The sequence below is a fragment of the Chelonus insularis genome, unplaced genomic scaffold (assembly GCF_013357705.1).
Source record: "Chelonus insularis isolate UGA/USDA-ARS -01 unplaced genomic scaffold, ASM1335770v1 contig_93_pilon, whole genome shotgun sequence".
Classification (NCBI taxonomy): Eukaryota; Metazoa; Arthropoda; class Insecta; order Hymenoptera; family Braconidae; genus Chelonus; species Chelonus insularis.
This window is the reverse complement of record NW_023276782.1, coordinates 1,953,684-1,975,315: the sequence shown is the minus strand read 5'-3', so window position 1 is coordinate 1,975,315 and position 21,632 is coordinate 1,953,684. Positions and strand designations below refer to the sequence as shown.

Sequence of the window (21,632 nt, the reverse complement as noted above, 5' to 3'; positions counted from 1 at the left end):
TGATAGAAATATGATAATTAAAAGTTGCATAAAAAGATAAATATGATAGTTTACAACTAGAAATCATTACATCTTATCAATTTAATGACGTATTTTTCAAACACCAGTGATTATTTTTACACTCCAAACTTGATTATACAGAAGAATACCTTCAATTAAAATTTTTAACAAATATTATTAATAACTCTTTCTGTTATTTTTAATTGCAAAACAATTACTAATAAAATAACAATAATTAAATATCAATATGCTTCAAGTACGATAGTAAATTTTTGTGCAAAACTTCTTTTATTGTTAATCATCAATAATAAATGATAGTTCAATAAAAATTGAAAAAAAATTGTTCTATTCATTGTCATTCCTTATTGTTCTAAAACATTTTCTTTTTCACTGCTGTATATCTTTCCATATATGCTTCATATCCATCAATATCAGCTATTTTTTTGTTTTCGAACAGGTTTCCTTCCAGTGAAATATTAGAAATATTTGATTCTTTAAAAATCTTCGTAGGAATTGCTGTAAACTGTAGGCAATTTTCCTCAAGTCGTAGTGTTTTTAATCTTGGACAGTCAGCCATTTTGTCGGAGAGAACAGATATCTGATTCTGGTTCAAATTAAGTTCAATTACATGAAGTCCCACTACACCATCTGGTACACACGTTAATTTGTTTTTCGAAATGTCTAGGACATCCAGGTGTTTCAACCCACAAAACATAAGTGGAAATTCTGCTATTTGATTGTCGGATAGATTAACTTGTTTAAGATGTGTTAGTTTAGATAATGAGTCTGGCAATCTGCTAATTTGATTACAGCTAGCATTAAGGATTTCGAGTTTCACCAAAGCACCCATTGCTTCAGGTAAAGCTGATAATTTATTATGACTTAAATTCAATTGTTTAAGAATAACATAAATACCAATTTCATCTGGAATTTCTTTAAATAAATTCTGCGATAAATCTAAAGTTCTTAGCATTGGAGCAAGCATTTTCATGTTCGCTGGAATTTCCATCATTTTTCTATTGGAAATATTAAGAATCCCAGTTTTCTTGGCTGTTTCATAATGCTGTTTTATCTTTGTATTTCCCATTTTATTTGCTTAATAAATTATTGTATAATAAATAACTATTATATTTTATCCAATTGATAGTCTTTTAATTCGAAATTTCCCGCTTTTCTTTTCCAGATTATATCGATTTCTCGAACGTCGTTCGACAGTCGATACTCGCTCCCGGGCGATTTAAATCCCGACGTTTGAATAATTTCCTCAATTAATTTTTTGGAGTAAATTATTGATGTGTAACAATGGTTTCGTTCAATAAACTGGATTATAATAATTTAATAACACTTAAAAATTCCTCATAATATTATCAATAACACTCCAAGCTAATGTTTTCTTCTTTACCAACACTCTCATGTCAATTTGTTATTTATAATTTTCAAGCACTGTGAAATGTATAGACAATACTCCTCTTGGTCAATATATTGAGTAAATTTTGCAAAGTCTGATGTAATATAAGCGTAAAGGTTGACAGTCTTATGACACACGATGTATTATTATAAATGTTTTTATTCCGTTCAATGACTTATGCAGTTTACTGACCACCTTTTATCCCAACTATCACCTAACTTTACCTAAAAACATAAATGCATTAATTATCTATTTCACGTGCATTTAATTTCATTTAGTATACAAATACAAAACTTACCTGAAAATGTTGTGAATCGCTGTCACATTATCGGCTAGCTGCTAAAAACCAACAGAGAAATCAACCAGGAGAGGAAACATGACCAGTTTACTGATCCCTGCTACTGAAATAAATAAAAAAAATATTCCTACGCCATTTTGAAGTTATTAACCAATTCACTCTAGTAATTGCCGCGAGATAGCGTTGTGTTCACGCGGTCAGCCCGAAGATGGTTGACAAACGAAAATGTAGCGGTGCACGTCGGTTTACATTAGATTTAAAGCGCGTCTAGTGCGTAGTTTACAGGGTGGCCGGTTGTAAAAATGGTGAAATAGTGTGTAATAAGTTGATTAGTGAGCTGTGATAATTAACAAGTGGCACGACCCAGACATGATGGCTGCCACACCAAAGTTGGAGAAGTATCAAGGTAGGTTTGGCTATGCTACAGGATTTGGAGCAACTAATTTCTCTATAATCCACTTCCCCTTGAGTCAACTTAACTCATTTCTCTGAATCACTTACCTTAATGAAATCCTTCAAAATTTTATAATTAAAAGTTTAATTAAATTACATCAAGTGTTGTCATTCATCTTAATATATTAAATATCTGTAAAAAAGAACAATCTTATCTCCAGCATCTTAGCTGTCTTATCATTCTAGTCATAATTCACGAGAAAGGTAAAAAGCAAAGAGAGATAGAATACCTTACAGGCGCGAAATGTCAAAAGCATATGAGAGTGTAGTGCGCGTGCTTAGTTCGTCAGGATATTTATTCATCATTGAAAAGTATTACCCTAGAGTATTTCATACTATTACAGACATTTTAAAAAAAAAGAGGGAGGCGATCGAAATGATGTACATGAAGGTAAGAGGGTGTGTTGAACGTCATGAACTTTGTATTCCATTACTTATCTACGATCACAATCAGTTGATATGAATGTTTCGTTGACACGAATGTAAGTCCTAAGAAAATGTAGAAAGTGATTGTCTCTCAGCTAACTAAATGATTAGGGTCCATCGAGCGAGTCTTTATTGCTTCACTGAGCGTTAAATTAATTCTACTAATTGAGACAATGTATTATTCGTTTAAGAATCACCCGCCCTTATTAAATTGCTTTGAAAATATTCGAAGAAGCTGAATAGAACCATCAAAGCCATCAACCTCCTCCACTTTCATAGGTTTATATATTACACATGTTTGGATATTTATCACTTTCCTGCGTTGTTTATTTAGTCAGCTATGCTTAGAACCTACATCAAGGCAACATAATAGCCGTAGCAATTTAATAAACATAAAGTAAGCACGCGCCACTGCTTTTTATTCGACCAGCTGGTTGTTCAGGGTTTTCCCGACACACAACAGCCGAGCTTTCGCGCGCCAATGCTCACAAAGAAACTTGGTGTCATTCGTCCATCAGTATATGCATTCATTCCTATTCTCTCCCACATCAACATCCTCAGATTCGGATGTCAATTGTTCGTAAAATGAATACAAAGGTGTATTCTCACCACCAACAGACGCTTATAAAATTTTCACCTTCACTGGATCCATTTTGCATTTATACTCTATTGTTAGATGTCAGTTGAATTTATTAATGATATTTACTGTACAAACTTTTGTGCTGAAGTTTCCATTTTTTGGAATAAAAGTTGAATAACAAAAACCAACCCTTTATTAGTCTTGGAATATGGAACCAACCCAATCTATTTTAATGATGCTCTTTTATCTTACTAAATATAAATCACTAAATAAATGAAGGAAACAGGTGTATCTTATCTAGACGTTCAATACACGTCAAATTTCACGCTTTGTGTATATTTGTATAAATAGAAATGTAAGATAAATTTATCTAGTAAGATAGAAAAGTAAAATGATCAATTCTGTGCTAGTGTTATAACTGGTACCACGACACATCATTTATTCTAGTGCGTAATTATCCTTAATTCCGGTTGATTTGTTGGCGGCTTCAATCATTGCATGAACAACTGGACAGATCATGTACCATTTAATTAGAGAGATAAAAAAATGAGGTAACTGAAACATGCCAGGAATTATTACTAAAATTAATAACATAGTTCTGGAAGAGAGAAACCTTTTTCTATATAGTGAATTACATTCGTTATGAATTTTTACATCACTAATCTCAAGATTTCTTTTGACTTTTTGGATTGGAATAAAATAAAGAATTGAAATAAAGAAGAATTGCTGTGAGAGGATGATGGAAAATCCTAAATAGAGGGATTTGTTGTAGACAAGGTCAATAATTCTGCGGTTACGGGTTGGTAAGCAAGTGAGTGAGAGAGGAACATAAAGAGCAGCTCCCCTCATTCTTCAAAAGAGAACTCATTAAAATCTCAACTATAGGCGGGTAGTGCATTGAAATAATTCTATAGAGACTGAATGTTAGCTGGTCCACAGGGGTTTTACTTGTACTCTTTGTGCGGTAGGTATATATAAAGGTCGCGCGTGTCTTATAAGAAAAAAGATGCAGAGAAAAGAGAAAAATAGGAGACAAGTACGAAAAAAGATTGAAAGTCGCAGAATCGCCAAGATCAAGATATTACTAAATCCCGTTTTATCTCGTCGTCCTTTTATCTTCCAGCCAATCTTTATTCTTGATTTTTACGTAGTCTGACTCTTATTCTTCCTTGATACATATATGTCTAGACGACAAATTTTTTTCCATTAGTAAAACAATATAAAAAATTCCTCGAAACTTTTAAAAAGTACTAGATGAAAGAAAAATACAAATAAAAATACTTGGTCAGAGTCTTAAACGTTAATTCTATTTTCTCTTGTTGGCTCAATTGTCCCTGCGTGTCTTTCAATCGTCGACAAGAGTCATCTTGCGAAATTTTTTAATTCCCTTGACCCCGTCTATCTTACATTGTTACATTAACTTTCTCATACTCCTTTGTTATCGTTTTTTATTTTCATAGAGATTCTTCTATTCCAACAAGTTTTATTTTTTACAGCTTTTTTAAAAGCAGTAAGAATCCTTTTTTTTTGCTTGAATCGATCAATACCTAAATGCTTGTTATTGAGCACGACAATTATCTTATAAAATAATTGACAATAATCTTACAAAAAGTATAGTATAAAGTTTATTGAAGAAACTTTGTAACTTGTAATCCAGGTCATTACTCACAGTAAAAAAATTTTTTTCTCTTAACATTCAAGACTAATAATATCTGTTTTTATGCTGATATATTAGAAGATAATTATCATAATTAATAATGAGCGTTTTTATTGTCATCTTCGTGACATTGTTTTTTTTATACTAATTCATTTCTTGGATGTTTACTAACTTTTTGATGGAACTATTTAACCAAACATAAAAAACCATGTCAAACATATTTGACATTTTTAGAAATGTTATTTGTCTTGGCTGAAAAAAATGATACACAATAAGAAATAGAATGAACTCATTTTTACTCATGGTGACCTTTTCCAAGATCAGCATTTGTCAGCAATAAACAAGTTTTTAGCTTTGGAAAATAAGAATGTTTAACACATTTTTGTTCCACAGTTTATTAGCAATTACTTGCAATGTTTATATAACTATTTCACAAAAAAAACATTCAATTATTTATCATTCAACTTTTTTATATTGCAAAAATAACTTTTCTGGAGATGGAAAGCTTACTTCCTGCATGACCTTTAGAACTAACTGAGTTAACCTCGAGAAACCTTAACATCAATTTTCATTTTAAACATATGAATTAAATTGTAGCTTCCACATAATCATTCATTCAATTCATACAAATTTAAATTTCAAAAACTGCTCAGAAGTTAAAATAAAAAAATTCAAGTCTTCATGGATAGTTTATAAATGATATGAGAATTTCTTCAAATACTTTTTTCTTTTTCATTGAATATTGTAAAGTAATGTAATATCATCTCCTCAATCTTTGATACTTTTATAGTAATGTATCCATAGCTAAATGGAACCTCTATATACGTCTATAAACGTCACGATCTCATCAGCAAGTATTATATATTCAATCCCTTGATTTATACGAAAGATTGAATCGTGACTAATTCGGAATGAATATTTTTTCCTATTCTCATTCAATTTGAAAACTCTTTTACTCATCTCCCACAAAACATTGGACCAACTTTTACGGATCCTGCTTTTAATATCCATGCAAATTTTCACATAGAACATCAGTATTTTCGAACACTCTATCTCATTCTTCTTCAATTCTTTTTTTTTTTTTTGAAATACTGCTTTTTCCAAAGCTACATAGCAGACATAAAAATACTTTAGTACTTTGCGATGTACAAACATCTGTGTATCTAATCGAGAAACACGAATTTCTTGCTCGGAAGCGTTGCTAGTTACGTCAACGTTGATTCATGAATATGCAGTCTCGCTTTACCACTAGAGTATCTACCTGAATCCCTTGAACACATGGAGAACTCTTGAACGTAAATCATTCATGTGAGCTGTTTGTTTTACTTCCGACAATCTTCGACATCAAGGATAGGGGTGGTTGCTTGAACCGGAAAAATTTCCAACATTCTGACAGATTTCCAGAAATGACGTCGTTCCTCCATGGACTTGGGTCGGAAAATATGTTGGAGGATTTACGATTTTAACATCATATCCTACTGTGTTTGAGCATGCACATCATATCTGTGTACATCAGATGCTCTTGGAATTCCAAGTTAAGCGGCTTATTCTGCTATTGCAAGAATCTGCATTAGTGCTATGTAGCTTGAGATGCTGCGGGTACTAATGCAAATGAAGATCTTGACCTTTACCATTAGTGTTCGATAGATGCCTCAGATGACAGAGCATTACCCTCTGTCTAATCTTGCCCTCATTACTGTCTATGTATGCTCTAGGTAAACTAGACGATAATGAACCACTAATTGTTACTTAAAAAAAAATTTGCTATTACTTTTTAGACAACTAAAAAATGAACAAGAAGTTTAGCTCTGGCTCTGTCTGGAAACCCACAGTGAAATATAAATTGAACATTTCCTTTGTGAAAAAAATTACCACTGAAGTGTATTAGGTAGAGTTACAAATATTGATTCAGGAATAATAGTTCATGTAAGTTATCGAGTTCATTTTTCTCATCAGGAACATTTTTTAATTAAAAAGCTTTTAAAGCTTTTTTATTTCGATGAGAAAAGCATTAAGATTAATCTTCTTAAGGATTTGTTTGAATTTCATAATTTTTGATTTCTTTTTTCAGCTGAAAAAAATACGTTATTTTTCATCATAAAAATTATACAGAAAATGAAAGTACTATAATCATAAAAAGAGTTTTCTCGTTTTATTAAAGTAGAACTTCCATTAGCATATATCATCTTATCCTCATAACACATTTACTATTTATTGGCTTATTGTTAGTATGAACACTAATAGAGTTATTTAATGACTTCTAAGCTTTGCACCTTACAGGTCAATAATTCACTGCCTATTCTGTGAAATTTATTTAGCATTACACTAACTATAGTTGAACTCATTCAGTCATACATTTTTCACATCAATTTAAAGTTATTTGCTACCTGGAGGCTTCTTGAATCGATTGCATTAAATCAGAAGTTTAAATTAGACTAATCAGAAAAGTTAATTCTTATTCTAATTGAAGCTATCTTGTTTTTCAATTTCAAACTAATCACAGTGGATCATCTGTTTTGAATATTAAAATTTTAATCCCAGGTTGAAGTTTATCAGTTCAAAAAGCTGGGGTAACTGGACTGGTGATTGATCAATAGGTAGGAAACCTGGGAAAAAGGTTATCCATTTTTGTCGCACTCATGATGATCAAATTACTAGGCTAATTGATCACCTATTGGGATGTTTACTCAATTGGAAACAAATCACAAACTGATTTGGTTATTTAGGTTATATTAGCTATAATAATATCTCTTTCACAAAAAAAATCTTCTTTTTTTGCATTGTTTGATCATCCCAGAGATAAACCATCAACATGAATAAAAATAACAAAGCAATTACGAAGAGTTCTATTAATTTAAAAAATTGTTCACTGGTTTGGAACGATGTTTCCAAGGATTAAAAAATCTATTCTCTAACAATTTTGTCTCATCAAATTAATGGCATAAAAATGAATAATTTGTAGAATATCTCGTTGAAATATCCTTCATCATATCTGGTTCACCAATCAGGGATAGTCTATCTGGGTTCAGTTTACCCTATTCCTCCACTCCAATAATTCAATGAAAGACGTTCCAAGTAAATGAATTGAAACAATAAAGATTTATATTCGTCCATTATTGCTGCTGCTGCAGTTGAACTGTTTTTAGCTCCATTTAACGATCAATACATTGAACAATGTTAGCTAGATGAGATGAAGACAGTGTATAGAGTAAAAAGATAATAAATATATATATATTACAAACCAATAGAGCAACATAAATAAATCTTTCGTGTCGTTGGCATTCTGTGGCGCTCCTCCTTGTCTTCACCATATTGCGTTCACGAAATAAAGAATGAGCTTCAGTCTGTGACTGACTATAAAACGTAATGCTATTCTTTGGATTAAACCAGCTGGGCAGAACCTACATCCAGACTGTCTTTGTATCTTTTACACTCACCCGCTGCCTCTTCTTATATTCCGTTAAAATAGACAAGTCTTCTTTCCCGGCTAAAGTCACAGTTATTACTGACTGATCTTTGCGGCCAGTAATACTGACAGTTCACCTCTGATTCGCGGCCAAGATGGTCGCGAACGACTCTCAAGTAACAGCGTAAGATAAAAATATTTTCATTCTATGCTGTTGAGCTCGGATGGTCCACTAGTGTTTTGATCTAATTATTTCGGTCAGCCTAAAATCAATTCATTCATTATTGTTAATTAGATATATTTATTATTAATTAATAAAAACACTTTTTTAATGCATTCATCAATTTTATACATAAAAAGTGTATTTTTTTCTTATGTAATTTATTCTTGAAAATAGAAACAAAGCTTTTATTTGATGTTTAAATGCTTACCTGGATTTTATAAGAATTAATTGTGAGTGAAAGTTTAATATTAAATGATTGATGTAAATGCATTGATTTTATATCAAAGCTTGAGTTTATATTGCAATACAAGTCGAACAAACGGAACGTTGAACAGGGGTACATATGATTGGCGATCAAGGTCTGATCGGTTAGCGGATCTTCTTTAATGGTAATAGTTGTACATGTGAGCAACGCGCAAATAATTTTGCACGTCTAGTGTACTACATGCGTTTGAACTTGTGTGTTACATATCATGAAGTGGTGACCGGAAATAATTCACAACTTGTTGGCATCAATAAATAGAAGCAAGTTATGTGGTATTTGGTATTTTTAGAAGTGCGAAAAATTTATTAGTCTACTGTGAATAGACATTCAGGAGAATTTATTAGGGTGTTGTTGTTGATGATGATGATGATAATGATGGTAATGAGGAAATCGAGTAAATAAGCATATATACCTCTTGTATAATGTATATGCCTAAAATATATCAAAAAGCAAATGAAAGAACTAATGAAAGGAGAAGCGGAGAAACATGGTGGGAATAGGAAATTTCATGATGAAAACTGGGTCGCAAGTTCGTCGTTGATGATTATTTATCTTTGAGACACACTTTAAATTTATTACTTCATCAACTTACAGGATGACTATAATTAACTCGGTGTAAAAAAAAGTGCTGATGAAAAAAATAAAAATTGCCGAGTTCATTCACTACATACAGAGAAAACAAAAACGATAAAGTGTACTCTATAAAAAATGAAAACACTACAGAATTCAAGCGTTAAATAAATTGGAGACTTGCTTGTAAGTTAGGTTGGTATATTGGAATTTTTCACGGTTGAAAAATTGCCTTGGATCATCGGTCCATCATGACGATATACTTTGTTCCCCAATGTGCTCGTTCTGGTGTGGATAAAATGCTCCGAAGAATACGTTACTCGTCGCTGATCGTCAGTACTTAGTTTTGATCACGTGTAGTACGTGTTGTAGACTAATTCGCTGGAGGTCTTGCTAAAGAAGAAATTCCATATAAGTTTATTTCTTAAATAATTTAAACTAACAAATAAGAAAAAAAAAACAACTAACATATTTTTATATTTAATTACAACCGGACGGAAACGATTAATTTTAATTAAAATGCAATTGGAAAGAAAATAAGTCGACATGGAATAAATGTGATGGTACATTAATTAAATCAAAAATAGACAAGCAGGAAGACATTTCTATTTCCTTCAAACTTCTTCCGCGTTGGTGGCAATTTAATTGCAAAAGCAGCTCCTGAGATTAGATTCACACATTAAAGATTCATACTTATTTATATTTAGCACTCCTGTCATCGAGTCTGTGAGCAATATACGTTTTAATATACGGTCTCTTGAATCCTCCAAATTCCATAATATACTGCATTTTGCTTTGACATTCGATTTGAAAATTACACAGTCACATACCAGTATTGTTCGACACTTGACAGGCCACGATTTTTAAATGAAATATGAAATATGGATTTGCAATACACCGAGCACAGTTTAATGTACAAAAAAAGGAAGAGAAATCCAGATGTTATTCAATTGGAATGCAATTTATATGCTGATATTTTTGGTTAGTCAGTGAACAGTTATGATTGTTGGTGATAACTATAATACACATATCGCTCGATAGCGAAAGATACTGTTACCAAGAGCATTGTGGTAATAGATCCAATTCTCGTGTTACACACTTCCTTGAGATCAAGAGAATCATTTTCGCGGTCTGGCGCGACTTATTATTATCTAGTAGTCACGCGATGTGATTGATTTGATTAAATAAAAGTGACATGTGATATAAAATAAATAACATTTTTATCCACACTTGATCACGAAAATGTGTCTTTCAATTTCTTAAGAGAGTCAAGCTGAAATAAAAAATAATGCCGCATTACGATGATAGTTTTCTCGACTCACCGATCTTTCGGAGACGAGCCAAAAGTTACAGTGTCCTTAAACAAGACGTGCCGAAGTCTAAAACCTTTCAAATTACGGCTATTCCACTTCTACTGGCTGTGACCAATCCGACAAGAAGTTTTGCTTTGTCTACATCTTCCTGCAATCTTCAAGGTAATTGCATTATTCAAAAATAAATTACTTTAATTCATTCAATACAAAACTACATAATTTAATTTATTGTACAACTTTTATTTCTGTATTGAGAGTCGTCTATGTTGAATTAATCAAATTTGAAGAGGAGTTTTGGAAATAATGCTTTTATGTCATTATTCATTGTTGAAAATATTCATTAAATTAAATGTAGTGGATTTTAAATTAATTAATGATAATATACGACTTTGTTTCATATTTGAGCAATTCTAAATTTTAATTGTTCATTTAGTTTTAATTATCTAGTAATTCTTCTTCTAGTAATGGTAATGATAATTGAAATTATATCATAACCAGGATTATTCGCGGTTAAATAGGACGCTTTGTTTCGAAATTTTTAGTGGTAGTCCAGTCATTTGTGGGTTTTATTGTGAAATGTTCGCTTGGGATTCAGAACCACTGAAATTTGGTGGACAAACTTGTCGGTTCTCAAAAAATCAAACCACAATAAAATAAAAGGACACAATATCTTTTTTCCAAATTTATTTTTTTCTTGAATTTAATATAGGAATTTGTGATTCATAAATATAACAAATCATTATAATATTAATTTATAAATTGATTATGACTCATTGTATTGAACGAATAATTCGTTTCTTGATTGTGGTAAAATAAGACATTTCTTGAACTTTTGTCTTTGAATAGATTACTAAATTACTGACAGGATTTTAATTAACAGATATGACACGAAAAATGTTTTATATGAAGACATTTTTTGACGATATTGTCTGAGTTGATTCATATAATCATTTTAAAAATATTATTCATGATTATTGTAATTTTCATTGTTCATCATTCCAATAAATATTTTCCATTACAATTTCACAGAGATGGAAATACAATTATTATAATTTTTAAAACAAATATTCACATTAATTATATGTCATTTCATCGATGATATCGAATTATTAATAGAGACAAAAATAATGATGTTGAAATGATATTTTATAAAGTAAAAATTGTCTAGAGCATTCTTTTATTTGATTTGCATTTAAAATCAATGTTTTTTTTTTCTATGTGAAAATTCTAACTCATTTTACTGAATTCCATTATTCTTAAAATATTTCTCTGAAAAATTTTATTCTATCCATATTTCCGTAGCTTATTGATTCATCTAAATTGTCACGAATTTTATTTAAAAATTTCAATGTTTTCTTTTCAGTTGATTAATAATATTAATAGTTATAATGTTTATTTATGTAATGATCTGATATTTAAACAACATATATTCTTGCAAACATTTAAATTTGATGTTTTAATTAACTTCAGAATAAACGAATCGATGTGTTATCATTAAATTTTATTTAATTTGTAAACACTTTTGATATTATTTTCATTTTATTAACAAATTAAACAAATAAAAATGAGTATATTTTCGATTTTCATTCCTTCAGGTATATAATGCTTAATTCAGTGCAATAAAAGCCAGAAAATTAAAATAAAAAAGCAAACACGATAGAAGTACCAAAAATACTTCCCTTTCGAAATATATGGGGTGGATTATAATGGGTATTTAATTATGTTTTTGTGGGGGCTTTTTCTGGATCTTTTTTTCCAAGCAATGTCTATTATTCGTGCTCAATAGGCGGTATGCTTTTAAAGTATAATGGAAGGTCTATATTCTGTCTAAAATTTATACTCTAATTTTAGATTCCTGTAACCTTTCCGAGTGGCACAGTTCAGTTGTAAAGTGTTTCTACTGAGTAACAAAATTGCTTCCGTTCGCGACTATTTAAAATTATAGACATCTTATCAAATTTAACGATTCTTTCTTTCTTTTCATTAAAAAACCTTTCTTATTTATATTTCTCGTTACTAGAAATGTCCATAAACATGCCAGTTTGTTTAAACTCGTGACGTTATTGCATACCTTTGTATATTTTTCTCTTTCTTTATCCTTTTTTCCGTATATTGCATATGTGTCTTTACAAAAAGAAGAGCTGGTGGGTCACGGTCTTCGCCATTCTTACTATGTATACACTATACATACTCTCTAAGGCGCAACCGTGAAAGGCACATAAAAGCCCACTTAACCTTCCTGTTTCTCAAGTTCACGTGGCCTCGTTTTTTTTTAAACGTGAGCTTTAATCAACTCTTATGACTATGATAAATTTTTTTAATATATTCTGTACGATGAGAAACGAAATATTCTTATAAAAATACATGCAGATCAGTAGAAGAGACTAATTTTTACCGTACTCAGCACAGTTATATTTATTCTTCCATTAAGCTTCATCCCAGATTTATCCCTTAATGGATCAAATATTATTATAATACTCTTAAAGAGCTGAAAAAAATCTGTAGAAATAAAAGATAAAATATAACGAAAAAGAAATAGATATTTTTAAATAAGAGAATTGAGTAAAAGTAGAATTTTTGAAAATTAATATTTGGAAAACAGGTTTTTCTATAAAATTAATAGGAAAATAAATTGCTGCTTGATTTTTTTGGTAATAAATTATATTGAACGAATTCTTTTAATTTCAGAAAACCTCGAGATAAATTATTGGTTGACTTTATAGCTATAAAATAGAGCAAAACAACTTAATAATTTTCCGCCGTCAATATCGTTAATATCGATGAACATTTTTGAAGATTAAAAATAAGCTTGCTGGTCTGAGGGAATATTTATTTCAGATATAAAATATCTTTTGCAATATAGTTGCAAAAATATTTTTTATTTTTTGTTCTTTAATTTTTTTACGAATTTTTTTTTTTATAAGAGCCGACAATTTTTTATACTCTAAAAAAACTTTATTACGATACAAAGATAAATTACCAAGTACTTGTAGTCTCCACCAGTAAAAACCAAGCTCTTAAATATCAGGTAACTAAAAAAATTATGCAAAATATAAAAAGTGCTTTAATAAATATTCCTGTTACAATTTTTAATTCCCTTTAAAGCAATTAAGTATCAAAAAAAAATGTAGTTTAAACATTGAGAAAGTATTTTATAATTTTATTATTTCTATTCAGAATATTTTATGAGTGATAATTCTACCTTTCAAAAGATCTTCTTCTCTCAGAAATGGTTCTGTGCTGACGTTATATTAGACTAGATAAAGAAAGCCCTCGAGACTCATTTAAATAACTTGTATTTGATCTTAATCGGGAAATTTAACTAGTTTAGTTACTAGTCTATAATCCTCTCGTGTATTCTGCAGTGACTTAAATATACTCAATATTCAAGCATGGCATCAATCGTATCAGACAAGACATGAAGCGAGCACACCTCCAACAATTAACACCTTCATCTCGTGATTTCCCCTCGGGTTAACATAGTCATGCAAATTGAGTCTCTCGTCTATTCGCCTCGTAGATATAATCCTTTGAGGCCTCCAGGTGCACTTGTCTCTGCTCCAAACTGTATTAACGACGTTCACAATTCCCTCATATATTTCCCTCTATCGATCCTGAAAAAAAATAAATTGAATGTCACTTGATACTTTCGTAAAAGCTTTTTCGATTTGTTTGCTATTCCTTTTACCGAACATTTTTGATATATATCCTGGAAACATATCATATTTCCTGGTTTGCAAGTAAATTCTAAACGGAAAAGGTTGAATCTAGACGTGTATCAACAGCCTGACTGAATGTGAGAGATGTTAAATTTCAGTTTAAATCGCGTGAAAGACAGAAATAGGAGAAGAGACGAGAGTCCTGTCACTGACAGACCACGGGGCAAATTCCGCTACACTCCCTCAATTGTAGGAGTAAAAACCGATCCCAGTTGGTGTTCTTCACATTTCCCTTTGCTTTTAACCCTTCGTGATATGTTCCCTTTTGTATTATCCCAACTTTCAATGTGAAATTAACCAAAATACTTTTAAGCTAAACAGCATTGGAATAGTGATGTGTAATCTTCTTTTCTAGAAGCTTAAATATTTAATCAAACGACGTGTTAATGAATTTCAATGACATTTCCCTAATTCCTAGTTCTCTTTAAAGCAAAAAATACTACTTAGGTAAATATATCAAGTTCAGAGTGTTAGAAGAGCCGAAAAGTAGAATTTAATTAAAACTTTTCAGTTAGTGGAAAAAAATCTCGTGAGAGGCTGAATAAAATTAACTTTTCTTCTTTAAATTTTGTTAGAAAGCAATTATTTCTTTTCGAGCGTGATTATTTTCTTTCGTCAATACCTGTTGTTAAGGTAACGCCATTTTTGAATATTTATTTTCCATCAACCACTCAGGATTACCAGGCAATTCTTGTTTATTCCTTCTATCCCCGTGGTAAATAAAATATAAGTTCGCCGTTGGTCAGAGATCACGTTGTGAATTTTTCCTGCAGCAGACACATAATACTAAGGGAAAAATGAAAAATAAAAAGCAAGGAGATAAACCTACCCCTTTGGATTATCGTGAATAATTTTTGGAGTGCGAAAGCGGCGACGCGAGAACCTATTAAATCCTGCTTTCTACTACGAGGGACTTGCCGCCACTTCTGTTCATGTCCGAATCGGAAAGCACAAGTAAACCTCCTGGTTTACTAGAAGGGCGTGACACTCCCTCGCCTCGAGGGGTTGTTAACCACCATTTAATCAAGATACGACGCTGCAACGGAAAGATATAGACTACAGCATCAGAATAATTTATTTATTCAAATGACCTTTAAATATAATCTTAAAGTTAATTTAACAAAAATAATTGGGTTAGATTTTTTTCTTGTTGGACATTGATGAAAGGATTTATTTAATAATGTTGAATGTCTAGAAAATTCATATTATCAAATATTTCAATTTATTTATTACTTTTTGAAGGTTATTTATTGTTTTGTAATAATATTTTAGCCAAGTATTTTAAAATTGTTAGATTGACTTAAAAATATTTTAACAAATTAAAATGTTTTTACTGTAAACTAAAGACAAATGTATTTTTAGTGTGGTTTATAATTAATTTATTCTGTTTTTTGCTTTTAAACTTAATTCACACGTATTTTAAAGTTTAGAAACAATCCTGTTGCATGCAATTGTAATTCACTTTTATTTTATACTGTTAACGAGTCTAAATGTATCGAAAAACTTTTTATATTTAACAAACTTTATTGTTGAAAAAAAAAATTAAACTGGTTAGAGATCATCAGTAACAATAACTGTTCCAAGAAAAAAAATTTTAATCTGTCACCTAGCATATTTACACTCCTATTTTCACAACGGAAAATTTTTCTACGTAAAGCAGTCTTTGAAGACGTAATTAGAAAAAGCATCGCTGCAAGCAGTACATACTTTTTACATGACTTGTTTGCATTGCAGAGTAAAGTTAGTACGCATACCTTACCTTTTTTTACATCAACCTTGAGCTTTATTAATAAAGTTATGAGCTTTCAACCAAGATTAAATTATTTTTATTCTAATTACTCACAGAAATTTATTTAATTCCATACGTAAAATCATTTTTCACTTTGTATAAATTCTTTCATCAACATATAAAATAAATTGTTCAATTGTCAACTTCTTATACAAATTGCTACAATTAATCAATTTATCATGACGATATCAAAGTACAGGGTGAAATATTAGCTTTGCTAAGGGAATAATAGTTGAGTCACTGGATAAATATTTTATTACTCGAGTGACTTCAATCTTCTAAAAATAAATACCAAGCCTAAGATTTATTTATATTTAATTTATCTCTTATTTATCATTCTTAAATACTATAAAATAGTATTTATTAAAAAACTTCTTCATCATACTCTAATACTTTGCTAAAAATGTTCTTAAATTGTGTTTAAGTATTTTTAAGAACCTTGTTTATCGTGCATCTATGTTAAGTGGAAAGTAAGTTGATGAGTTCATAAAAGATGAGTAGATAAAATTTTTTATGACATCAATAACAATTTCATACTTTATTAACAATGGCTGCTCTTTATATGGATTCGATCTAATATTCTCTACACTGAAAGAGGAAAATGCTGGTGATGAAAAAGTTAAAGGGCTTTAAAGCTGTCTTGGAATGCGAACGGAATGTTCTAGGAATTTGATCACAAGACGTATAAATTCAATATGATCAATTTATAGTATTAATCGCCACTTTTTTTAATTCCTTAGATTCATTTTATAATTATTAAGTCCCAAAAAAAAAAAACAAAACTATTTATCTCTCGCTCCAGTAAATATTTGTCTAGACTTACGAATTTTCTCAATATTTTCCACTTCCATTCAACTCTCAGTAATTCCAGTTATGCAGCCAACCCACTCGAATAAATAGGATCCCCGTAATTTTTGAGACAATTATAACTGCTCTGCTAAATAGTTAAAATGGTCACACAAATCTGGAATTAGTGAAGCTAGTTATGTAAGCAATCTCTGTAATTACGTGGCTCAATAATCAACATAAATCATCCTATGCACAGATCAAATAATAGTGAATGCTATAATTTATAATAGGATTAGACAATATCATATTGCATGGCTCAAACATATCATTATACAATGATGATATTATCCAGTTATCAATAGAACAGATTTGCAACAACAATTGAATCGTTGTAAGCTCATTCAAATGATAATAAAAAATAATATACTAATAAGATCTACAAGAGATGTAATGGTGAAATATTGTTGAAGCATCCTTTGGGTATTTGATATAAAATGATACTTTGAATGGAATTTAGTGCGTGGATTGTAAAATAATAACCATCATGTGGGAATAATAATTCATCAATCTTTTACTTCCTCTTCCATTCCTCTTTCCCTCTTGCATGCTTTCCGGGAGTTATAGTAATTAAATTCATTCTATTGGCTTCACAAATAACTCATTCATTATAATAGAGTATCCCAACGGGTTTCTCATTTACCATTCAGCTTTTTTGAACTCTGAAATTATGATGAAGTTTGGTTTTTTATGTTTTGGATTGACTCCTTCAGTCCAATTTATCATGTTCATGTAATATCAAGTTATCATATCGGATCGTATCTGAATCCGCTTTTGCTCGTGCTATGAAAGAGCTTAACATCCATACGACGATAAATTTTCTTCGAGAAAAGAGCTTTTGCCTAGATAAGTGCATTCATGTGTGTCGAGTTTGGTAGAAAGATAGTAAACGCCTTGGAAAAAGAGTAAGAGATGGTTGCGTATTCGTCTTGAGAGCCAACTCGGTGCATTCAAGAGTAAGTTGAAGAAATGCGAAATTCTACATCGAAGGGTGGAAGACAAAAATAAATGGTGAGACCCTCAGGCCTTTTCTATGCTTCTATATCCTTTCTACTGTATGCCTTTACAATCATGCCTTTACTTTTCTACTTATACTCGTCTTACTCATTCTCTACAAACACTCAGTACCACCAACTTTTATTTTTATTGTATCTTCTCGCGTTTTCTGTACCGTGCTTACTCCACTCTTCAACTATTTTCCTCGTTGGTTCTCATTCATGTGGAAGCTTTCACTGAAGTGAATTTTGAGATGATCGAAAACGTAAGACTTGCGATATGCTTTCATCTAAAATAGACGTCGTTGTCTTTTTGAAGAGCCTGTTTACGAGAATTTACGTTTTATTGAGGAATGTTTGAACTTACGTGTTAAACACATGCTCGTGGGTGAGCTTTGTGTGTGATTTTTGAACAAATATTAAAATTCTTGATCTGCTATTTTTTTAAAAAATATCAAATATTTAAATTACATTCGAAGGTATTCTGTATTTTAGGCTAGACAAGATGCTTGTTAAAAATATTTCTGGATTTTCATGAAGACAATGGTAAATTTGTGATTTTTATTTGCAAGTAGGAATTTTATAGATATTTTGAATAATTACTTGAATTTGAAGAAACAATTGTTGGATGATAACACTATTTTGTAGGGCATTAGAAGTGTTGAAGTCATTAAAAAAAAATTAAAATATTAACTAGATATTATTTCATGGTTCTTTGAACACAAAGAAAAAAGTTATTTACAATTCTTTCACAGAGAATTTTTTTATCATTGCCGAGGTTTTTAGTCCACGTAGCAGAAAAAGTCGTTTCACTGTCTGCTTCATAGCTGTTATAAAAATAAATAGAATTCATAAAATACAAAAAATTCTTGCTAAATAACGGTTTAATTGAGACCATTTTTATGCGAATAATTAAATAACAATTTTTTTACGCTATTTTTATTTATAATTATCTATTGTATTTATTTATTATTAAGAAATAAAACAAGAGTTTTATTAACAAGTAGTAATAATGAATAGCAATAATTACAGAGTGATTACTTTAAAAATTGTCATTAACTATGTTACAATAACATTGTAAATTTTATAATTTTTTTTGTAATTTAATTGTAAGGATAATTTGCAGTCATAAAATATTGATTTAGATAGATAATCCTAAATAAAAAGCAATTCCTCACCGGAAATAAAAAATTCATGAATTTAGTCGAAGTAGTTTTAAACAAAAAATTGAACTTTATTTTACTAAATTTTCCAGAGTTTGAGTTTTTATCAACTACGATGTTCACATAAATTGTCTTTTCAGCATCTTAAAAAATGATAGTATACACATTCTTCTTTGCCATGAGTTTTTTGCCACAGGTGAAGAAAAGTTCAAACATCTTACATCCATTTTACACAGGAAAGTGTACGTGAAGATTGAAGAAGTAAATTTTCAAAAGTTCAAAAAGTATTCTAATTCTTACAAATTCTTTTCACATAAAAATTTTCTATCAAACATCTCGGAAAATTGTTTTATTCCGAAAAAAAATTTACGTAAGTGGTTTTTTTAACTGTAAACAAAATTTCTTCTATATTATCGATAAGAAAAAACTTTTCTGCGATAAAAGCAAAACAAACAACATGAAATACACAAGCTTAGAGACTACTACCTAAAGAAAAAAACCTACACAAAGTAAGCAAGTGAATAAAATTAACTTTATTTTCCACTTTATCTTATTTTCACGTTGGAGATCAATAAAAAATCGTCTGAAACTTTATTTATACTTGACGTTTTCTTTTATTAGCATTGTGCTTTTACTCGTATCTACAGTTAATGAATATTCACAGATCTTCATCTCCTCTTTTACTGATGAAATTCAAACCAACAGTTAGATGAAGAATATAGTATTTGTTGCTCTATATGTTTACCTCTACTGCTACAACTACTAGTAAAGAATGCTTAAATATTATTCATGAATGGTTGTGTAAAGAAAATGGAATAGTGCAAACAAGAATAAAGATGACAACACAAGAGAAGAGTCTACATCGCTTCCATTTTCCCGCGAGAGAATAAATTGTACCTCAACATCACATTAATTCAATGTCTTATCTTTGTTCCTGAATTAATTCTTCAATTTTTCAGCCTTAGCTTTATTTTCTCGCTTTTGAAGCTACAGGCTCAATGATACTCTTTACCCTACAGATAAAAAGAAAGGATTGTATTTTATTCTTTTAATTGTTTCTTTCAATACAAGAAAAAGGAGTTAAGTTTAACATAATATTATTTCTTCTTTTGTCACATGTGTAATTGAATCCTTAGTACAAAATGACCCTTACATTTGAATGGTCCAATGTAATTTCAATGGTTATTTCTAGCTAGAGACGATATATTTTAAACACAATTCGTCTTTTCGCGATGTCTCACAATTCCCTTTCATTCTATTTCCATGATGAGAACAGAAAACAAAAAGATAACTCCTACACTATTACATGGCCCTTTTCAGACATATAAAAGCTACGACCTGGCTTTAGTTAGTTTAGTTCAACTTATACACGTTCTCTATACGTGACATGTTCGTAGCTAATTATATCAGAGAAAGATACCATATTTCTCACGGTGTTTAAATCGATTTAAAGTTCACAGGAAATTTCATGAACATAAATCTATTTTTTATTTGACAGTTTCTGTAGACTTTGGACAACTTTTTTTTTTGTTCTATTTATTTACAACACTTGAGATCGGCCAACAAAGTTTGCGAAATTTATCTACTTTATACATGTATGAGAGTATACAAGTTTCTTCACGAGAATACAGTTGTAGATTTATATTTTTCTGGTACACTGCCATAAAGATGAACTTCTGGAAGGTGTATATACTAAAGTTCCAAAATAAGGGATCACTGGCAAAAAATGAAGAATTTTCGTGATTTCACAACAGCTGTGTCGTGAAGCTAGAAATTATCGGACTTCGATAAGCCAGCATGCATTTTAGAGCTTTTGTTCGAAGTTGAGAAGCATTTAATCGAAATTTTTTATCGACTTTTATCATCCTGGTAATTGCGATAATAAATTTAAAAAAATTATTTACTTATAAATTCTACTATTACATCATTCTCTATTTATAAATCGATGAAAATCAATATATATTTATTTCTTGCATAGTTATGACCATGATTTTTACTCTTTCTTCTCTACAGAAAAAGCGTGAAGTACGTAAAAATCCCTTGATTACCCTCACATGGTAGGGATCAAGTGAAATTTCCAGCTATTAAGTTGCAAGGGCATCAAAAAAACCCCACTCGTTCATGCCAGTACCACATGACATATCTTCACTTCACCTTCTTTGAAGAGCAATAAAATTATTAATCCGATTATTCACTCGTAGATTTTATCTATGTTCTGTTTTTAAAAACAGATTTTATGTAATTTTTGAAAATTGACCAACTGGTATCCTCGTGTTCCTGCTTGCAAACAAGCCCTTCTTTAAGCTGCAACATATTTGCTAGAATGATAAATTGTTTGTTTGTAAATAAATTGTCCTTTTTTTTATGTGATAGAATGTATGTTCAAATTTCAAGCTGTCCGTCTGTTAAGACTTATATGGAAAATACGTTACACGGGGAAATTCCTTTTCTTCTAAGTCTTTTTATGATCTTGTTCGAAAAAACCCCTAGTTCAATGGTCAAAATTTTTAAGAACTCTACA

The 21,632-nt window shown here is 30.4% G+C and overlaps 2 protein-coding genes across 6 annotated transcripts in view; one reads left to right on the top strand and one right to left on the bottom strand.

Annotated features, from left to right (window-relative positions):
- Window positions 1-97: 97 nt before the first annotated feature.
- On the bottom strand, window positions 98-1,842 carry LOC118072314 (leucine-rich repeat-containing protein 57). The gene is made up of 2 exons (XM_035092058.1): window positions 1,707-1,842; window positions 98-1,632 (listed from the first exon to the last, which is right to left on the bottom strand). The coding sequence occupies exon 2, from the start codon at window positions 1,085-1,087 to the stop codon at window positions 371-373; it is 717 nt and encodes a 238-aa protein (XP_034947949.1). The 5' UTR covers window positions 1,088-1,632; window positions 1,707-1,842; the 3' UTR covers window positions 98-370.
- A 33-nt stretch (window positions 1,843-1,875) lies between these two features.
- The window catches only part of C3G (C3G guanyl-nucleotide exchange factor), a 65,912-nt gene continuing 46,155 nt past the window's right edge, over window positions 1,876-21,632 (top strand). For 3 of the 5 annotated variants that reach the window (XM_035092044.1, XM_035092043.1, XM_035092042.1), the window contains exon 1: window positions 8,352-10,761. In XM_035092044.1, the coding sequence (XP_034947935.1) occupies window positions 10,575-10,761 (187 nt within the window). In that variant the 5' untranslated portion in view covers window positions 8,352-10,574. Of the gene's footprint in view, window positions 2,113-8,350; window positions 10,762-21,632 lie in introns of those variants that run through there. The other 2 variants (XM_035092045.1, XM_035092040.1) reach the window with 2 other exon arrangements.

What these genes read in the sequence shown, in the direction of transcription:
- LOC118072314 (XM_035092058.1), bottom strand. Translation starts at nt 1,087, where the DNA reads ATGGGAAATACAAAGATAAAACAGCATTATGAAACAGCCAAGAAAACT.